The 20,414-nt window shown below is 39.1% G+C and overlaps 5 protein-coding genes across 5 annotated transcripts in view; all 5 read right to left on the minus strand.

Moving 5' to 3' along the window:
• The window catches only part of LOC311079951 (uncharacterized protein), a 66,905-nt gene extending 63,758 nt beyond the window's left edge, over window positions 1–3,147 (minus strand). The window contains exons 1-9 of the mRNA XM_084109677.1: window positions 3,037–3,147; window positions 2,534–2,651; window positions 2,150–2,242; window positions 1,839–2,018; window positions 1,318–1,488; window positions 1,124–1,222; window positions 510–742; window positions 243–421; window positions 62–155 (exon numbers count right to left, since the gene is read on the minus strand). Coding sequence (XP_083965803.1) covers window positions 62–155; window positions 243–421; window positions 510–742; window positions 1,124–1,222; window positions 1,318–1,488; window positions 1,839–2,018; window positions 2,150–2,242; window positions 2,534–2,651; window positions 3,037–3,138 — 1,269 coding nt within the window. The 5' untranslated portion in view covers window positions 3,139–3,147. The remainder of the gene's footprint in view (window positions 1–61; window positions 156–242; window positions 422–509; window positions 743–1,123; window positions 1,223–1,317; window positions 1,489–1,838; window positions 2,019–2,149; window positions 2,243–2,533; window positions 2,652–3,036) is intronic.
• An 8,849-nt stretch (window positions 3,148–11,996) lies between these two features.
• LOC311079412 (histone H2B-like) lies at window positions 11,997–13,928 on the minus strand. Its single transcript, XM_084108808.1, has one exon. It carries the CDS (start codon window positions 13,650–13,652, stop codon window positions 13,278–13,280), a length of 375 nt encoding a protein of 124 aa, XP_083964934.1. The 5' UTR covers window positions 13,653–13,928; the 3' UTR covers window positions 11,997–13,277.
• A 198-nt stretch (window positions 13,929–14,126) lies between these two features.
• On the minus strand, window positions 14,127–14,842 carry LOC311079417 (histone H4). The gene has a single exon (XM_084108813.1). It carries the CDS (start codon window positions 14,824–14,826, stop codon window positions 14,515–14,517), a length of 312 nt encoding a protein of 103 aa, XP_083964939.1. The 5' UTR covers window positions 14,827–14,842; the 3' UTR covers window positions 14,127–14,514.
• Window positions 14,843–15,465: 623 nt separating this feature from the next.
• LOC311079404 (histone H3.2) lies at window positions 15,466–16,400 on the minus strand. Its single transcript, XM_084108800.1, has one exon. It carries the CDS (start codon window positions 16,165–16,167, stop codon window positions 15,757–15,759), a length of 411 nt encoding a protein of 136 aa, XP_083964926.1. The 5' UTR covers window positions 16,168–16,400; the 3' UTR covers window positions 15,466–15,756.
• Window positions 16,401–17,770: 1,370 nt separating this feature from the next.
• Window positions 17,771–18,213, minus strand: LOC311079407 (histone H2A). The gene has a single exon (XM_084108803.1). The coding sequence runs from the start codon at window positions 18,198–18,200 to the stop codon at window positions 17,814–17,816; it is 387 nt and encodes a 128-aa protein (XP_083964929.1). The 5' UTR covers window positions 18,201–18,213; the 3' UTR covers window positions 17,771–17,813.
• Window positions 18,214–20,414: the final 2,201 nt, after the last annotated feature.

Raw genomic sequence — 20,414 nt, forward strand, 5'->3', positions numbered from 1 at the left:
GGCAGGAGTAATTGAAGTGGGGGTCACGTTTATTATTGTAACAACTATTTTGTCAACTTGCATTTTTCACTGCTTTCTGTATGGTGTCGACAAATCTAGACACCGCGCTGTCTTCAGCCACAAAGAGCCCCTCAAAAAAGCCAGGATCATCAGAGCTGAGGAAGAAAGAAAAATAGAAAATCCATTCATGAAATATATGAAGTAAGAAAATAAATCAATAAAAAGACTGAAAGAAAGATCACCTTCCGTTTCGGCGAAAGCGATATAGCTTTCTGTTTCCATCTGCTGAAACAGCCAACATTTCTGGTGTGCAGGCTGGGCAGGTGAAAGGAGCACTACAGCAGAGCTGGTCTTCCTCAAATGATGCATACGAAAGCTCTAAGAAGCTGCGCTGCAGTGCATCGCCGTTGATAGGTCCAGACTGGAAAATATATAGAATGAAATAGTATTTTGATATTGTCTGCTTATGGAATTTTTTTTTATAAAATGGTAATAACATTTACACTTACTCTTCCTCCACACTTAGTGCGATGTTCCAGCAGCTTTGCGAAGGCTTGTCTGGAGAATCCCGGAGAGATGATCTTGAGTTCCTGAAAGGAGCTCAAGAGGTCCAGTGTATAAAGTGTGGAATTGGTGATGGAGGCTGGCCAATATCCACTTCTTAGGAGGTCTTTAAAGTCAGGGGTCCACTGCTGCTGGCATGTTTGACATTCACACAGTGGCTGATGCAAGTCAAAACGCCCTTGGAACAAAAAAAATAATTAAAAATATAATACACATTTACCACATACTTCATTTTACAACACTTAGTTCATTATGCACATTGTGAATGGTTGAGAGACATTGCACAAGTTCCTATAATCCCACATTTATATTTTCAAATTCACTAAATTCCACACTGCTGTGTTGATTGGACATCATGCTGGAAAGATGCTAATAATTTTTTTCTTTGCGGAGGACAAAAAAAAAACATCTGTCTTTGTTTCAGTTAATAACATTACCATGTGCTATTCCATATGTTCTGTCACTTCTGCAATTGTAAGCACAATGCCACAGCACACTAGTGTGAAAAACATCAAATCTACTATATATATATATATATTTTTTTTTTTTTTTTTTTTACCATTGATGGTAATTAAAATCACTGGTTTGCCTGGTAACACAGTGAAGTTTGTGCCTCCACAGGAGCAGTCTGGCACCTTCACAGTTGGCAAAATGCAAGCTGGAAAAAAGAAGGAAAACCAATAATTTAGATTATCTGTAACTGTCTGCAGACACACATTGAACAGCAAAATTAAAGCTTTCGTGAGAACGTACCTTGCTCATGGGTGCAATATCCATCCTCCCCTTTAATGATGCATGTGGTCGGAGGAATGGCTTCAAAAAACCCACGAATCACGCATTCCCTGTTGTGGAGTGGATGTTTTTTTGTGATGCAATACATCACAGTCCCCACAGAACCACTCCTCAGGAAGACACTCCCTGCACCTAAGGAGAAAATAAAACAATATTATAATATAATACATTATTTCAGGTGAATAACTCATATAAAGTACTGTACACTCTATTTAAGCTATTTCACTTTTACTAGGTTCGATTTTATTGTATAGGATTGCATAGTGCCTCAGTGTTTAGCACTGTCACCTCACAGCAAGAAGGTCCTAGATGTACTTTTCTCATTAATGTGTTTTTCATCTGGGTATCTAAGTCTTCTCCCATCCCAAAAGACATGTATCTTAGCCTATAAAGCAGGGCACTCAGCAAACCCACCCTGGGTAATTGAAGTTTGGTATTAATGAAAACCAACCTAATAACAGCAGGCTCGTTGCAAAGGCAACACAGGGGATGACCAACAGCCTCTATTGAAATAAGGCATTTTAGGTGGTATGGTCTTGCTTCTTTCCAGCGCTCAGAGGCTTTCTGCTGCCGAAAAGACCATGATGATGCAGAGCTACTCTGAGGCTGAGCAGCAGAAGGACATGACGCCAAAATATCAGAGAGCCTCTCCATATTTTTTTCTGTAAAGAAAATCCAAAAATAAAGGGATAAGGGATAATTTAGATAAGGTACAATTAAAAGTCAACTGATCAGTATTAGAATGAACACTTTTTTTATACTGTACAAGCATAAATTCATCACTGTGAATTACCAAATTCCTCTTGAGGATTTAGTTTTGTTGAGGTTGCAGTAAGTGGAACCTCCACACTGGATGACAGGGAGCACTCAACCGTGGGGTATGTGACTGTAAAACAGCACATAGAAGAATAAGAACAAGTTAGGCTATCACACTCTATTCTTGTTCTTCTTTTCAAACTATATACTAAACAATTTATGAAATCAGACATTTTTTTGTTAAGTACATGGTAGTGTCTTCTACAATAGTGTCACTGAAAGGTTTATCTACTTTTTAATGTCTTTTTAGATATTTGAATATTTTAAACTCTCAATAAACAATTACAGTGTTCTAATTTGAGTTGGTCCAACATTATCATTGTAAATTCCTCCTACAAATGTCAAATAATTCAGATATAACCTGTAGCGGAGGCATGGCGTCGCCCTCCTCGCCTCCCCCTCGGCTTACCACGTCCTACAGAGTCCCTTTTAGAGGTGTGTGGAGGGTCTCGTACACGTTTCCTCTCATCAGCTGCTCTCTGTGTATTGGAGTGAATATTTCTTGTAAGACTGATGTTGATAAAAGTACGGTAACCAAAAGGCAGGTAACTTGTGAAAGGAAAACATAACATAGTGTGTTAGTAAGGTGTTGAACAGCTTAAATGAGCCTTGGAATAGATTCTCCAAGTCTCTGTAACTCAGAGGGATGGAACTGCATATACTATTATTATTATTATTATTATTATTATTATTATTATTATATTCCCTTATTAACACATGTCACAGAGCATGGCAGGGTGCATCATGCAATATACCTGTATTAAATCTTCTGCACTCATCATTCTTACATATTCCTCATCACGTTTTACTTTAATTTGTTATGTTTGTTGTTATAAAATGATTGAGGTGTACAAAAACTCTAACCTTGGCTTCAGCTAGAATGTGTTCATGTTTCAGCTCCAGAGCCATGCGTCTCCCCTCTTGGTAGTGGGGATCCTGTGAATCAAGTTTATGCTTGGTGGCCATTGCAATGCAGTCAGATACAGACAGACAGACAGACACAGTCAGATACAGACAGTCAGACAGACACAGTCAGATACAGACAGTCAGACAGACACAGTCAGATACAGACAGACAGACAGACACAGTCAGATACAGATAGATAGACAGACAGACACAGTCAGATACAGACAGACAGACAGACACAGTCAGATACAGACAGACAGACAGACACAGTCAGATACAGACAGTCAGACAGACACAGTCAGATACAGACAGACAGACAGACACAGTCAGATACAGACAGACAGACAGACACAGTCAGATACAGACAGTCAGACAGACACAGTCAGATACAGACAGACAGTCAGATACAGACAGTCAGACACAGTCAGATACAGACAGACAGACAGACACAGTCAGATACAGACAGACACAGTCAGATACAGACAGACAGTCAGATACAGACAGTCAGATACAGACAGACAGACACAGTCAGATACAGACAGACAGTCAGATACAGACAGACACAGTCAGATACAGACAGACAGTCAGATACAGTCAGATACAGACAGACAGACACAGTCAGATACAGACAGACAGACAGACACAGTCAGATACAGACAGACAGTCAGATACAGACAGACACAGTCAGATACAGACAGACAGTCAGATACAGACAGTCAGATACAGACAGACAGTCAGATACAGACAGACAGACACAGTCAGATACAGACAGACAGTCAGATACAGACAGACACAGTCAGATACAGACAGACAGTCAGATACAGACAGTCAGACAGACAGACAGACACAGTCAGATACAGACAGACACAGTCAGATACAGACAGACAGACACAGTCAGATACAGACAGTCAGATACAGACAGACAGTCAGATACAGACAGTCAGATACAGACAGTCAGATACAGACAGACAGTCAGATACAGACAGTCAGACAGACAGACAGACACAGTCAGATACAGACAGACAGTCAGATACAGACAGACAGTCAGATACAGACAGACAGTCAGATACAGACAGTCAGACAGACAGACAGACACAGTCAGATACAGACAGACACAGTCAGATACAGACAGACAGACACAGTCAGATACAGACAGACAGTCAGATACAGACAGTCAGATACAGACAGTCAGATACAGACAGACAGTCAGATACAGACAGTCAGATACAGACAGTCAGATACAGACAGACACAGACAGTCAGATACAGACAGACAGTCAGATACAGACAGTCAGACAGACAGACAGACACAGTCAGATACAGACAGACAGACAGACACAGTCAGATACAGACAGACAGACAGACACAGTCAGATACAGACAGACAGACAGACACAGTCAGATACAGACAGACAGACAGACAGACACAGTCAGATACAGACAGACAGACAGACACAGTCAGATACAGACAGTCAGACAGACACAGTCAGATACAGACAGACAGACAGACAGACACAGTCAGATACAGACAGACAGACAGACACAGTCAGATACAGACAGTCAGACAGACACAGTCAGATACAGACAGACAGTCAGATACAGACAGTCAGACACAGTCAGATACAGACAGACAGACAGACACAGTCAGATACAGACAGACACAGTCAGATACAGACAGACAGTCAGATACAGACAGTCAGATACAGACAGACAGTCAGATACAGACAGACAGACACAGTCAGATACAGACAGACAGTCAGATACAGACAGACACAGTCAGATACAGACAGACAGTCAGATACAGTCAGATACAGACAGACAGACACAGTCAGATACAGACAGACAGACAGACACAGTCAGATACAGACAGACAGTCAGATACAGACAGACACAGTCAGATACAGACAGACAGTCAGATACAGACAGTCAGATACAGACAGTCAGATACAGACAGACAGTCAGATACAGACAGACAGACACAGTCAGATACAGACAGACAGTCAGATACAGACAGACACAGTCAGATACAGACAGACAGTCAGATACAGACAGACAGACAGACAGACACAGTCAGATACAGACAGACACAGTCAGATACAGACAGACAGACACAGTCAGATACAGACAGACAGTCAGATACAGACAGACACAGTCAGATACAGACAGACAGTCAGATACAGACAGTCAGATACAGACAGTCAGATACAGACAGACAGTCAGATACAGACAGTCAGATACAGACAGTCAGATACAGACAGTCAGACAGACAGACAGACACAGTCAGATACAGACAGACAGATACAGACAGACAGTCAGATACAGACAGACAGTCAGATACAGACAGACAGACAGACAGACACAGTCAGATACAGACAGACACAGTCAGATACAGACAGACAGACACAGTCAGATACAGACAGACAGTCAGATACAGACAGTCAGATACAGACAGTCAGATACAGACAGACACAGACAGTCAGATACAGACAGACAGTCAGATACAGACAGTCAGACAGACAGACAGACACAGTCAGATACAGACAGTCAGATACAGACAGACAGTCAGATACAGACAGACACAGTCAGATACAGACAGACAGTCAGATACAGACAGTCAGACAGACAGACAGACACAGTCAGATACAGACAGACAGTCAGATACAGACAGTCAGATACAGACAGACAGTCAGATACAGACAGACACAGTCAGATACAGACAGACAGTCAGATACAGACAGTCAGACAGACAGACAGACAGACACAGTCAGATACAGACAGACAGTCAGATACAGACAGTCAGACAGACAGACAGACACAGTCAGATACAGACAGACAGAAATACAGACAGACAGTCAGATACAGACAGACAGTCAGATACAGACAGACAGTCAGATACAGACAGACAGAAATACAGACAGACAGACAGACAGTCAGATACAGACAGACAGTCAGATACAGACAGACAGAAATACAGACAGACAGACAGTCAGATACAGACAGACAGTCAGATACAGACAGACAGACTGACAGTCAGATACAGACAGACAGTCAGATACAGACAGACAGACTGACAACGATGGGTAAGACAGACAAGTAGACAAAGACAGACAGGGAGGAAAGAAAGAGCAATAGATAAGGTGAGATAGATAAAGATTGAGGATGAAAGAGAGGATGTAACAGAGAGGATGTAAGATAGAAAATAATGAAGAGATAGAGGTTGGCTCTTAAAAGTGCCTTTGGGTTTTGAAAATCAGGTTCGGATAGGTTCGACAGGTGATATGTTTGACAGGATCTGCAGGGAGAACAACAGAAAATGTTAATTATGTAGTGTTATGTTGATATAAGATTTAAAAAGTGTACCCAAATAGTGAGTGATTCCCATTTTCTTGTAAATGCTTAGGATAAATAAATACAGATTCACGTTGTTCCTATTTGCTACTGTTAAAAGTCGCATAACATTTTTTTTAATGGCGCGTAACATGTGTAGGGGTTCGCCATCCCAGATTTAAAGGCAGCGTTATGTGCAGTATAACGTTAGAAAATATAGGCTACCGTCTTGTAATTATGTAATTTTAATGTAGCCCAAAATTATATAAAAAGAGAGGAAAAAGAGTTAGGGTTAGGAAAATAATCAAAGTTCAAAATTCCAAGATGAGGGATTCGCACTCAAATCTATCGGACGACCCTCTCCGTTGTCAAGTGACGAATAGGGGGTACCCTCAACGTCGGCTTTGGACGTGAGGGGGAAATGACCAAACGGCATGTGACGAATAGGGGTGAGGGGTCATTCTACAGAAACGTCCACTTTTGGTATGGCAAGATGTCTTAAAATTGATTTCTTTTTCTAACATTTAAACTTACACCACATTATTAGACTACCCTTTGACTTTATGAATACGCATAAATTACAGCATAATGATTTTTTTATATTTTTTGTACATTTATTTAAAGACCGCATGTACCATTTTTTTGTCACTGGTGTTACCTTACTTCTTTGGCAATATTAAAGGTTTTTATGAAATATTATTTCAATTTTTTTTCAGCACATGTAGACAGAGTTAGCGAAAAATAATAATAACGCAACAAATAAGGAGATTATGTTTTATTTATTTTAATCAGGTTTGTTAAAAGTGTGCTTGAATGAGGTTAGTTCATCTGCGCTACCATCTATTTGCTATAACAATGAAAATATTTGAAAACCAGTTAAAACCAAGTAATGATGCAATCCTTTAAATCTTAACTTTTGAGTGTAGCAGAATAAAATGGATGTAACATTATTACTATGTCACATGTGACATTGCATTTAATGTGACAGAAAAAAAGACAGTAACACCAGTGACACAATAAAGTTTATCTATAAATGGAAGTCACTGGTGTTACTGGTGTTACCCATAAGAAAGGTGACACCAGTGACAGTAACATCAGTGACAATTTTCATGAAAAATTAATTTTACAAAATGGCTGCTGCAAGGTAACAAACCGCATGTTGTCAATCATGGTATACTAACTAAATTAAGTAGTTTAATCCATTTGTATTCTAGTTTTTTTACAATTACCTAACAGTAAAGTAGGTCATACCAGTGAGTTCAACTAAAAGCTTCATATGAAATCATGAGATAAATGAGAAGATTTCTGCTAACTGAAAAGAGACAGTGGATCTACCATGGGCTTTTCTTCATAGATATTCAGGAACTGGAAGAAGGAAGTCGAGTGATGTCATCAGTGTGATTTTTATTTCAAAATAAGAGATTTTTGTTTAACGGTAACACCAGTGACACAACTCCAGGGGACCACTACTTTCATTATAAATTTTATAATATTTATTCTGCATTTTTTTATATATATCATTTACATAATATATTTGATAGTTATGTATACATTATTGTATTTTAAATGGTGTAAAAATCTGTTATTGACCTCAAAATAAAGCATTTTCCCTCTGTACATGACTGTGGGGACGAGCACTTCTGTGGTGCTTGGAATTCTATACAATTAATAAAAATCAAATATTGCCATATTGATGGCTCAAGAGGGTGTAATTGTTAAAATAACATATTGTTTTATTTTAAAATGTAAAGAAATTGTAACCCTAAAGTGTTTTTTAAGTGTAATATTTCTGTAAAGGCTAGGGACAGAAAAATGGACATTTCCTTAGAATGACCCTGAGACCATGTTGCAACGAAAGACGTGGTGCAGGCACGGAAAATACGCCCCATTGAAATACATTAGATTGAAAGTCGTGCTGAGTGACACGAAAAAAGAAGGAAATTCGTGCCCTTGGACACGAATAAATAGATTAATGTTGAGTAGCCTACCAACCCAGTCTCACGGCAGTTCGTGACATAGTAACGAAATTTAATCTATTGATTCGTGCTCGTGGACACGATTTTCCCCATTTTTTCGTGTCAGTCAGCACGACTTTCAATCTAATGTATTTCAATGGGACGTATTTTTCGTGCCTGCACCACGTTTTTCTTTCGAGAGCACAGTATTGTTTTTTCTCAATTGTTATTCATTTTGCAAACTTTAAGAGCTACATTACTCAATATTTAATCAAGAGATTTTAATCCTCGTTTTTCGCCTAGTTTTACTATGCATATCCTCATCTGCATATCATTTGCATATGATTATTCATCCACGTGATAACGTTTAACGGTACAAGACACATTACATTAATAAAAATCATGTACTTGCCTATCCTTGTCTTGTTTTAGAATACATGAATCAAATAGTGTAAAATACATTTCAGAGAAAGTTTTTCTCAATCTTTTCCACTGGCCGAATTGTATTTTTAATTGATTTCTATTTTTAATGGAAACAGATAGACTACTATAACTACTATTTTTTTCATACCTCCCAGAGAACTATCTACAGGTTCATAATTAACATGAATAATGCATCATTTATAATAAAAGGTAATGGTAACCCACTAGTAATGACTCAAGTATTACTACATCATTCAAAAGGAACTACTAATTATTTGGATCAGTATCTAAAGTGAAAAACATGATAACTACCTAATATTGACTGAAGTCATTGTAAGCTTTTGAGATTTTTGTAAGCTTTTGAATAGTAATTCCTTCCAATGGATTTGGTGACACTTTAGTCATTACTAGTGTGTTCCCATGATCTTCACTTTAGATACTGATCCAAATTATTAGTAGTTCCTTTAGAAGGATGTAGTAACACTTGATTAATTACTAATGAGTTACCATTACCTTATTATATATTATGCATTATTAATATTAATTATGAACCTGTATATAGTAGTTCTTATAGTCTTCAGTGAGGTATGAAAAATAGTAGTTACTGATTAGCTAATAGTGAACTACCACATTCGACTGAACGCTATGACTTAATAATTCGTTAATCAGAGTTTCTTGTTAGTTAATATTAGCAACTACAATGTTAATAGTGCATTACTCATTTGTTCATGTGTAGTTATTCATTAATGAAGGAACAGTATTCTAAAGTGTTATCAAAAAATGTTGTAACTTCTCAGTATGATTTCATGTTTACGTGTTTAACTCCATAATTTGAATGGCATATTTAATCTAAATGTTTATACCAGAAGTAAAACATAGTTTAAATCATTATTTTATTTATTTAAACTGCGTCAGTTTCACTAAACGGCCCAGCGCGCTCGCTGGCGCGGACATTTAAGAAGGGATGGATATTTGCTTCAAGTGACAGGCTTGGTGAGAGAAATTATATTTGTATTATCTTTCTGTGGATGTTTAATTTTCTTTAGATTTACTGTCTAAAAGTGACCAAAAAGACACTAATCTCCAGCTCCCCATCGGTGTCGCCAAACTGCTCCGTCTCCAAAACGTTCGTACGCATGGGTCAGAGTTTGCGTGCAGGTGCGCAAATTTTCCCGTCAAGTTTGTAAGGAATAATTGACGACAGGCCGTTGAATTATTAGAAAAATAATGCACACCCGAGGTGGTAATGCGGTCACGACGCGAAGCGGAGTGGCCGTTATACCTCGGGTGTGCATTATTTTTCTAATAATTCAACGGCCTGAAGTCAATTATTCCGCTTATACTACAGTTACCACACCTCGAAACATTTTTCAGATTATGTATTTCAAGACGTTTGTAAAGTTTTTGTCATTAAAACGCTCTTGTATGTAGGACTAATTTCTTACGCATCTAAGCCTCCGTTGCTAATTCCAAAACGTCATTTTAGAGTTAGTAACGGAGGTTTGAGCCACTGATAGCAGACTAATGCTGGGGACACACGACTAGCTGACACATTCTCTGACTGTTTTCATCGACTGCAGCAGATTTTAAACACCGACTCTGAACACAGACTGAACGCGCTGAACACGCGTTTGGACATGATCAGTCATAAGTAGCCTATCAAATTACATTCATAACCGGCCTTAAGTGTGTCCCCGGCTTAATTCAGTTATTAATGCAGTTATTAGAGAGAGATGATGCAATAATGAGACAGAAAAGCATGTGCGTCATTATTATTATTTATTTATTAATTCAATTCGTTTTAATTAATTCGTTCATTTTGTTTATATTATTGACAGATGACAGTAGACTAGCCAAATAAATGAAACACAAAGCCCTTTTAACAAGTAGGCCTATCAATAATTATTTATTTGTTAAATTATCTGCAATAAAAATCCGTGCTGCAGGACTATCCATTTATTTAGCCTATAGGCCTATTCAGTTTAATTTTCTATTGATTATATAGGACTATATACTTTATCTATTAAAATTAAATTGCATGTTTCCATTGATTGTGAAGCTAGACATTGAAAATTGGAGATCAAGCGCATGGGGCTAAATGTTTTTTTCTTGTTATGAATTGTATCCTATTTTCCGTTATTACAGTTAACTACGCGAAGTGATATGGAACTGTAATGCGCTCAAGACCTGCCTGGAACTACTTTAGCCGTGCGTTTCCCTGAAAATAATGCACACCTTAGAACGTTTGTCAACCAATCAGATTCAAGCATTCAACGGCCCTGTAGTATAAGTTTTTATAAATCACAACTTATGCGTCGGAAGTGGCGTACGCCTCTTTCAGGGCCTGTTTTGTGCGTACGCAACGGTTATAAATGAGGCCCCAGGACAACAAGTTTCCGCTCTATCACAATTCCCATCAGTGAATTGAGTTGATCTCTTTAATGTCAATGTCATCCAGCTGGATGATCAGACTCTCTTGCTTTCCCTTCATGAACTTCAGTTCCCAACACCCATCCCTACACACTCATTATTGGTTGATGTCTTCCACCTGTGTGTTATTGTCTCGTTTAATCGGCCGTTTAAGCTCTGTGTTTCCACTCACACCGTGCAAAGTCTTGAATGTTCTTACTCTGAATTTCTGAGCGTTTAACTGGGTCTTGTTTTTTTGATTCTCTGCCCGTATTCTGTGTTTTCTGTCCTGTTGTTTATTTGAGTTGTTTGCCTGTATTTGAGCCTTTGCTCGTTATATGGATTACCATTATGATTGACCCAATAAAGCTGCATGTGAATCTTCAACCCAAGTGTGGAATCAGTTTGTTACAGTTACAATACAGAATATTTCACAGATGGTGATCAAATTTATCAGTACAATATTCTATGAGCAATGACTGTAATGCCAGTGACAAATAATATATTGTTTAATAAACGTACATGCTAAATAATATATTAGTATGTGTTATGCCAGCTGTTAATCTGAACTAAGACAGAAAATATTAAACTGGATCCAGGGCCAACAGTTCATTTATGATTTAATTATGATGAAACTAGTTTGAACTTCATTTGTGTAGTCAACTTAAAAATGTGTGTTCATACAACAAATGAAGTTCCTCAAACTCAGTGCAGTTTGTTGTTTGGATATATATATATAGCTTGCACACCTCAGGTTTAGACTGAAAAAAAAAAAAAAAAAAAAAACATTATTTAAGGGTAATTCTGACAAAATTGAATAAAATGTTTAAATATTCTCTACAATTTATCACACTATAGTGCTTTAATGTTTAACCAGTAAATCACACTTGTGGTTCCGGGTCAAAAATGACCAGCTTACATAAAATTGCTTGTAAATCTCTTGATATACTATATTATTATCAAATATTTGTCAACTTGTTTTCTTTCAATTAGCACAGATATTATGTTTCTTTTGAATCTGAATGATCGGCCTGTTTTTCACAGAGATTTACTGCTTCCAACATTAACACTTGGTAATCTTTATTCCACTGCGATTAACAAACACAACCAGAGGGAAGTGCAGTTTAAAAGCCTCATAACAGCTGATCTATAACCCATAGTTGTAATATTAGTGTCCTTCAGTCATCATCAGGTCAGTGGTCTGCACTAATATACAGGGCTAGAAATGAACACCCGCCAAATGCGGAAGAGAATCACCTGTGGCGGGAAACGCTGTCAGATCACGAGCCAATTTGGCGTGTTGCTTATATTTACTCACTTTGCTGGACAAGTTTAAGACAAATCTGCCCAGATTTAGCGCAAATACTCGTGAGTCATCATGATATATTAAATACAGTGTATTGCAGAATCTGCTCATATCTGGCTTACTTGAACACACACATCACTACAGCAAATTATGGCACGCTTGTTCACTTGCACTCAAGCAATAGCAGAGATTAAAAGCATTTGGTGATCAGTCCACCTAAAACACATTTTTGGTGTAAAGGATAATGATGAAAGAGGAATGGATGAGATGCTGGATGACAGGATTCTGTTTGAATAAGAAATGAATGTATGAATGTATCCAGTTTTTACAATATATACATATAGTTTATCTGGCATAGTTAATCTGGTTTAAGTGTTTTTAAGTTAGTAAATCATCCAACACTAAAAATCTAATTCCATAACAAGATATTTACCAAGATCTTTTACAAATATAACATGGTAATGAATTTACATTTATTTGACGTCATTCAGTTATCTATCTAACCAACCAATAATTAAATCTAAAAGCCTTCTTAAACTACACCGTTGTCATTGCAAAATAATTAACAGGTCACTAGTTTCGGTTGAGACATTTATCACACTAGAAATATAAAATGGTTTTGAAAAAATACATAAATTACTATAAGTGAAGTGTTCAACACTTTTAACGTTTTAAGCTCAGAAAATAAAACTTCCAATAGATTCTATAACCATCATAAGCTCTTTACTAGGATAAAGTGTGTGGCTCTTAAAAGAGCCTTTGTGTGCTCGCCTCCTCGGCTCTACTTGGAGCTGGTGTACTTGGTGACGGCCTTGGTGCCCTCAGACACGGCGTGTTTGGCCAGCTCTCCGGGCAGTAGCAGACGCACGGCGGTCTGGATCTCTCTCGACGTGATGGTGGAGCGCTTGTTGTAGTGAGCGAGACGAGACGCCTCACCGGCGATGCGCTCGAAGATGTCGTTGACGAAAGAGTTCATGATGCCCATCGCCTTGGAGGAGATGCCGGTGTCAGGGTGAACCTGCTTCAGCACTTTGTAGACGTAGATGGCGTAGCTCTCCTTCCTGGACTTTCTGCGCTTCTTTCCGCCCTTCCCGGCGGTCTTAGTGACGGCCTTCTTGGAGCCCTTCTTAGGCGCGGACTTGGCTGGTTCAGGCATGATGAGGAATGATCTCAGAGCTGACGAGTCAGTGTGAACTCAGGAGCGACTCTGAGGCTTTTATCCGCTGCACTATGCTAATTTACAAGGAGACGCGGGGTCCTTCTGATAGCCTGTTTTCATTGGCCAAACCCATTAACTCGTGTTTCATTGGACAACACAAAGCATCACGAGCGGATCGAGGGCCAATCACAGGCGGTTAAATGATAACCCCGCCTACCGTCCCATGTTTGAACCAGAGCCGTTAATTACAATGTTTTTCAACGGCTCTGGTTTGAACGACACAGTTGCCTGTTTCATTTCCCGCTCTTTATTTATTGATTGATTTTAGTAATATTTTGATAAAATAAGTGGTTCTAGACACATATTGTGCACTATCGTTTAATTAAAACCCCAAATAATCACATTTGAAGGAGTTTTGGAGAAAAGAGTCTAATAACAGCCATACTCCCTTTAAAAACAGCTTTTCCTCAGAACTTCATTGATTCATGAAACCATAAAGCTGTTTAAACTACAGAAGTAGGAAATAAAAGCCTATTTTGGTGAGAAAAAATAAAATTACATAACTTAATTTGGTACCATTTCTGACCTAATTGTCTTTGTTTATTTTGTAAAATACATCTTTGCATTTGCAAATGGATAAAAGTGATATTCACATTATATTTAAGGTCTCACTATATGTTAATAGTCTCAATATAATACATTGCCAAACTTTAGACAAAAAACTTAGTCAATACTCAATACAAAAGCTAATAATACATTTCTTAAAGTTGACATTGTTAAATCATGGGCTCTTTAAGTGCGGGAGTGTGTGGCTCTTAAAAGAGCCGTTGGGTTCGTCGGTTTCTCGTGTTTCAGGCGTTTATCCCCCGAAGCCGTACAAGGTGCGTCCCTGTCGCTTCAGCGCGTAAACAACATCCATGGCGGTGACGGTCTTCCTCTTGGCGTGCTCGGTGTAGGTGACGGCATCGCGGATCACGTTCTCCAGGAACACCTTCAACACTCCGCGAGTCTCCTCGTAGATCAGCCCGGAGATGCGCTTGACGCCGCCGCGGCGCGCCAGACGCCGAATAGCGGGTTTGGTGATTCCCTGAATGTTATCGCGCAGAACTTTACGGTGACGCTTCGCGCCTCCTTTTCCGAGCCCTTTCCCGCCTTTGCCTCTTCCAGACATGATATTACACAATATCGTTGAGCTGACCAAGTGATAATGAAGAATAAATGTTAAAGGGAGGCTTTTTATACTTGCTTACAGGACCTGACAGAAACCAGCGACGCGTCACATGCGCGCCCCCCTCCCCCAAACTATAGAGCTCGAAACATTAAACCGCCATCCCGATCAGGAGTCTTTCCCTTGTTATATATTAAATATTTATTAAATATATATATTAAAAAATTCAGATAATATGATTTACAGTAGTACTGGTTGATAATTAACAGTGCTGTTCTACAAGTTTAGCTAATTAAACAAAGGGGGACACAAGACATCAAATTACAATATTGTTTATAGTAAAATTGCGAATAGTGGCATCTGTGAAAATTTTCTATTTATGCCTCTTTGTGTGTGTGTGTGTGTGTGTGTGTGTGTGTGTGTGTGTGTGTCCGTCCTGGTAAATCCAACATTATAGAGACATTATGTCCCCACAAAGATGGCAATATCTAAAAACCTTGTCCAGATAATATTCACTTTCACATGTTCATGCATATATTGGTTTTGCTGATGTGATAATATGCGCTTACATGATGAAAAGAAAAGGCTTTATAACCGGCAACTTCTTTCTGCTTAATGAAAATATGTGCCTTGGAAACATTTAGTGGTGTTAATCACTGGATGTCTGATGCAAATGCCATAAACTTTAATCAGATGAAACAGAAATGGCCAATTGTATGTTTTAGGATAAGCCGTTGTCTGGAAATCAACATTTGCTTATTTTCCCCTCGTAATTGCCCACACTTATTTTATTTAATCCAGATCCCACATTACATAAAAATCTACTGCTTTAAAATCAGCGTTAAAATAGAAATTGTCTCGTTTATAGTCAGTGATGTGGCTCTTAAAAGAGCCGTTGGGATGTGACGCGCGTGCACAGCAGCGGCGGCGGGTTTAAGCGCGCTCTCCGCGGATGCGGCGCGCCAGCTGGATGTCCTTGGGCATGATGGTGACTCTCTTGGCGTGGATGGCGCACAGGTTGGTGTCCTCGAACAGACCCACCAGATAAGCCTCGCTGGCCTCCTGCAGGGCCATGACAGCGGAGCTCTGGAAGCGCAGGTCCGTCTTGAAGTCCTGGGCGATTTCTCTCACCAGCCGCTGGAAAGGCAGTTTGCGGATCAGCAGCTCGGTGGACTTCTGATAGCGGCGGATCTCCCGCAGAGCCACGGTCCCGGGCCGGTACCGATGGGGCTTCTTGACGCCGCCGGTGGCGGGCGCGCTCTTCCGCGCTGCTTTAGTCGCGAGCTGCTTCCTCGGGGCTTTGCCACCGGTGGATTTACGAGCGGTCTGCTTGGTTCTTGCCATCGCTGTAGTTTCTACTCTCTCGGTCCTGCTTGCGTTGGAATAAATGATTTCTGTTACACGCCTCCTGCTTTTATAGCATTGGACCGTCACGCGCTCACAGTGTCGCGATGATGTAGAGGCTTGTGATTGGCTAGTGTGTGACGCGCTTATGACTGCTAGCCAATGACTGCGCGTTTCCTCTTTTCAAGTAAGCGGAGGGTTTCCCGCTCAAGACGCTTTGTTCAGTCGTGGACTATTTTACTCATCATTCAGTGTAACAAAGACATCCATAGGCTTTATTCTCACATTGCGTTATTTATTTGTTCTGAAATACTCGCCTTAATTCTCAGTGGTTGTGGAGATCTCGGATCAAAACAAAATCACATTACAGTCGGTATAAAAACTCTGCAGCCAGATATTAACACACACACACACAGATAATGTAAAACACAGGATCGTTCAGTAAGAGCAGATATTAAAGGACAAAAGACCCTCAGTAACTTTGATCAGTTTCTGTTACACTGGAAATCTTCTGAAGCGATGTATAGTTTATGATATTGGATAATCAATTAACCCGGCCTCCAGGCAACATAGTCTATTTTAGTTTATTTTTATTAAAATGAGACACTCATTTATTGACCAAACCTTTCTCAGGGGAGAAATATTAATCAATGAAAGTGCATAAAGTGGTCACATGACCCACAGGGGTCCATTCTGTGTCTAGTTTCAGCACATGAGCACAGGTCACATGCCTCCATATTCTCCCATTGAAAAATTAGCATTTTTTACTCATTTGTGTCCAGTTAATTACCCACATAAAATATGAGTCACCTTCACTGGTAAGTAAAGAAGTATTTTAAAGAACTTTATATATCATCAAATGTTTTAGAGGACAGAACAGAAAACTGTGTTGCCTCAAGGCCATACCAGACATACTGTTGGATACAAATATTATATTTGTAAGGAAAAGGGTTAACATTATCTAAATATATTTGCATTTTTGAATTATTTTGTAATGCACTTATAAGAATAGTAATTCACATACTAAATCTGCACATATGAGGATGAGGAGGATATAGTGACAGTGAATCCTGCAGGGAGAGAGTGAAGATGGAGATGAGGATGAAGATGATGGAGATGAAGATGATAACTTGATATGATGGTTTGGTAATAATTGTGTTCCTCTATGGTACAATTTTGCCTGAGAGCAACAGCTGGATATGAAATGTTACTTTTCATTAAATATGTAATATAAAAAACTGGTTAAGTGTGTTAGTTCAACTGTCTGGTTAAAGAATTGTTAAAAAAAATATAAAAAAAATTATATATATATATATATATATATATATATATATATATATATATATATATATAAAATGTCAAACGTTTTAATTTATCCTTGGTGGTATAATGTTACAACATACTTTTAATGTATTGATGTTATAGTGATCAGAAAAAAACACCACAAATAATTTGTCATTGATATTTTGCACAGCAATTGGGTTGATTGGATATCTAGTTTTGCGACTAAATTTGCAACTCTTAAATTCTTATCCTCAACCTATTGAGATTGCAGTATTTATAATCGTTTACAAAGAAAAGCGCCCTCTGTCAGATAGAGTGAGTGGCTCTTAAAAGAGCCTTTGGGGTCCGCGAGACCGCAGCGCTTATTTGGCCTTGGCGGGCTTCTCGGTCTTCTTGGGCAGCAGCACGGCCTGGATGTTGGGCAACACGCCGCCCTGAGCGATGGTCACTCCGCCCAGAAGCTTGTTCAGCTCCTCGTCATTGCGCACCGCCAGCTGCAGGTGCCGGGGGATGATGCGGGTCTTCTTGTTGTCCCGAGCGGCGTTTCCAGCCAACTCCAGGATCTCCGCGGTCAGATACTCGAGCACAGCCGCCAGATACACAGGAGCTCCGGCGCCGACGCGCTCGGCGTAGTTGCCTTTGCGGAGGAGCCTGTGGACACGGCCGACGGGGAACTGCAGCCCTGCCCTGGACGAGCGAGTCTTGGCCTTCGCTCGAGCTTTGCCGCCGGTTTTGCCTCTGCCGCTCATTTCAACAGTCAGTTTCTACAATCTCCACAATGGAAAAGAACTGAATGAAGAGCAGCGGCTCCACACCCTGTCTTTATACGAGAGCGCCAGTCGCCCATTGGCTTAGAGTCTGATAGCATTTCAACCAATCACTGAACTTCCCTCCAAAGCCCCACCCCCCCTTTCTGGCGGGAATATTTATGCGCAAGTTTTTGTGACGGTTAAAACCATGCAGTTTAATACTAAAAGCACTGACTGGTATTAAATGTCTTTTTACAATTCACCTAGTCAAACACATATTGGAAAACTGCTGGGAATATGAGCAGACATATCTGAATAGCTTTGGCTGGACAGCAGGCTCAACAGATAGGCATCAGTAATATCAATATTAGCCCACAGTGGCTCTTCTCAATGCCAACAGTTTATTTGCAAATGCTTAAGCCAATAAATCAAAACCAGAAATATGTTCCAAAAGAGACAGACGCTGCAATGTATATTCCTCACTTTAAATATGAATCTGCAAAAATAACTGATATATCAGTATATGCAACTGAGACGGCTGCTATTCAGAGAGCCTTACAGTGGGTGGAAGAAATCAAACACTACTTATATACAACTTGCACTTACAATTATATTGAATGGAAAATCTGAATCTAGGCAAGTTTTATTAAGTCCTACAAAGTTTGTATAGAATCTGCCAAATGAGAATTGGAGTCAAATTTGTATGTGTGCCAGAATTTACTTCAGCACACACATATAGACACACACTTACCTTTGAGTAAATCAGAAATTAAAGGTTAAGTTAAAGTAGCTGTCAGAGAGATGGGATAAAGGAAACAAAGGACAACAATTGTATAATATACATAAACAATTTGGCCATGTAAGAACTGATTATGATAATGGAAATGGTTATATCTCGATTGAGAATTGAAACCTCTACTCTTAATAAATCACTCCAGATGATGAAAACATGAATCCGGTCAGTGTAATCATTGTGGACTTCCAGTGTAAAGCACGTGCTGAATAACTGTAGGGCATATGAAGAGAAAGAGGAGAAAGAGGAATTAAAATCTGCTGCCATTAATTCTCTGACATTACAGAATGTACTAAACACTTCTTATAAAGGTTATAAAGCTCGAATAAGTTTCCTGAAAATAACAAAGTTATATAATAGAATATGGGTCGATTTTGCTTTTTGTATTATTATTATTATTATTTTCCCATGATATCATCACCTCACACTCCATCCCAGTAGGAATATTGGGAATATGCACCATAAGCTGGTTTCCGCCAAAACATCAACAGAAGAAGAAGAAATACTAAACGAGTGCTGGTTTGTGAATGATAATGTCACACATTTTTGGTAGGACAGCAACTAGAGATGTTATGAATCTGGATATTACAGAAATTCCAGTTAGTCCCTCTATTGTAAGACTATTTATATTGGTTGCTTCCCACACCTCAAGTCTATTTTTATCTACAAGTTAAGAATGTTAAATCTGCACCTAAGGAGGTTGTTGTTCAACAGTGTGTAGATAAACTCCTCAATGCTTCATATATCCACAGATGCATCAGAGAATCATCATTCGGCTTCATATATTCAGAGAGAGAGAGTCAGCATTCAGAAGAGGATCAGTTTTTATTAGCGAATGGAGATTTTATTAGCTATTCAATGAGTGCAGGAAGTTAAGCCAATAACATTTGCTCAGACTCTCTGTCAGCTTCAGGGTTCTCAAGTTTTATCAAAAGTTTGGAGTGAGATCACATGCGGTTAGGGGAGGAGCCGTAATGGAGCCCCGCCCCCCCCCCCCCATTTTACCCATTGTTCATAATTAACCAGCACAAATTGAAATTATAACAATTGGTAAATCTGATAAATGACAGAGCAATTCAACATCACATCAAATATACTCTTTAATGTTATATTTCAAAATTGCAAATATACAAAAATTACACAAATATAACAAATTGCTCCAAACAGTTTGGAAAAACAAATCTTTTTTGCATTTTGAATGTGTCTAGTCGAAATGGTATAATGATTTATTGTGTGGTGGGACATTGTGAACAAATGACATATTAGAGTATTAGGGTGTGTGTGTGTGTGTACACAAGAGTACACACTCCAGCTTATGAAATGTGTTTTGTGTTGTGTTGTAAGCATGCGTGTAATTTGCACGGGGGTTACGGGGGTCAAATTATTCAATAAATAAATAAATTAATAAATATGCCACAAGT

Source organism: Abramis brama, assembly GCF_963993115.1.
Source record: "Abramis brama genome assembly, chromosome: 3".
Classification (NCBI taxonomy): domain Eukaryota; kingdom Metazoa; phylum Chordata; class Actinopteri; order Cypriniformes; family Leuciscidae; genus Abramis; species Abramis brama.

What these genes read in the sequence shown, in the direction of transcription:
- LOC311079412 (XM_084108808.1), bottom strand. Translation starts at nt 13,652, where the DNA reads ATGCCTGAACCAGCCAAGTCCGCGCCTAAGAAGGGCTCCAAGAAGGCC.
- LOC311079417 (XM_084108813.1), bottom strand. Translation starts at nt 14,826, where the DNA reads ATGTCTGGAAGAGGCAAAGGCGGGAAAGGGCTCGGAAAAGGAGGCGCG.
- LOC311079404 (XM_084108800.1), bottom strand. Translation starts at nt 16,167, where the DNA reads ATGGCAAGAACCAAGCAGACCGCTCGTAAATCCACCGGTGGCAAAGCC.
- LOC311079407 (XM_084108803.1), bottom strand. Translation starts at nt 18,200, where the DNA reads ATGAGCGGCAGAGGCAAAACCGGCGGCAAAGCTCGAGCGAAGGCCAAG.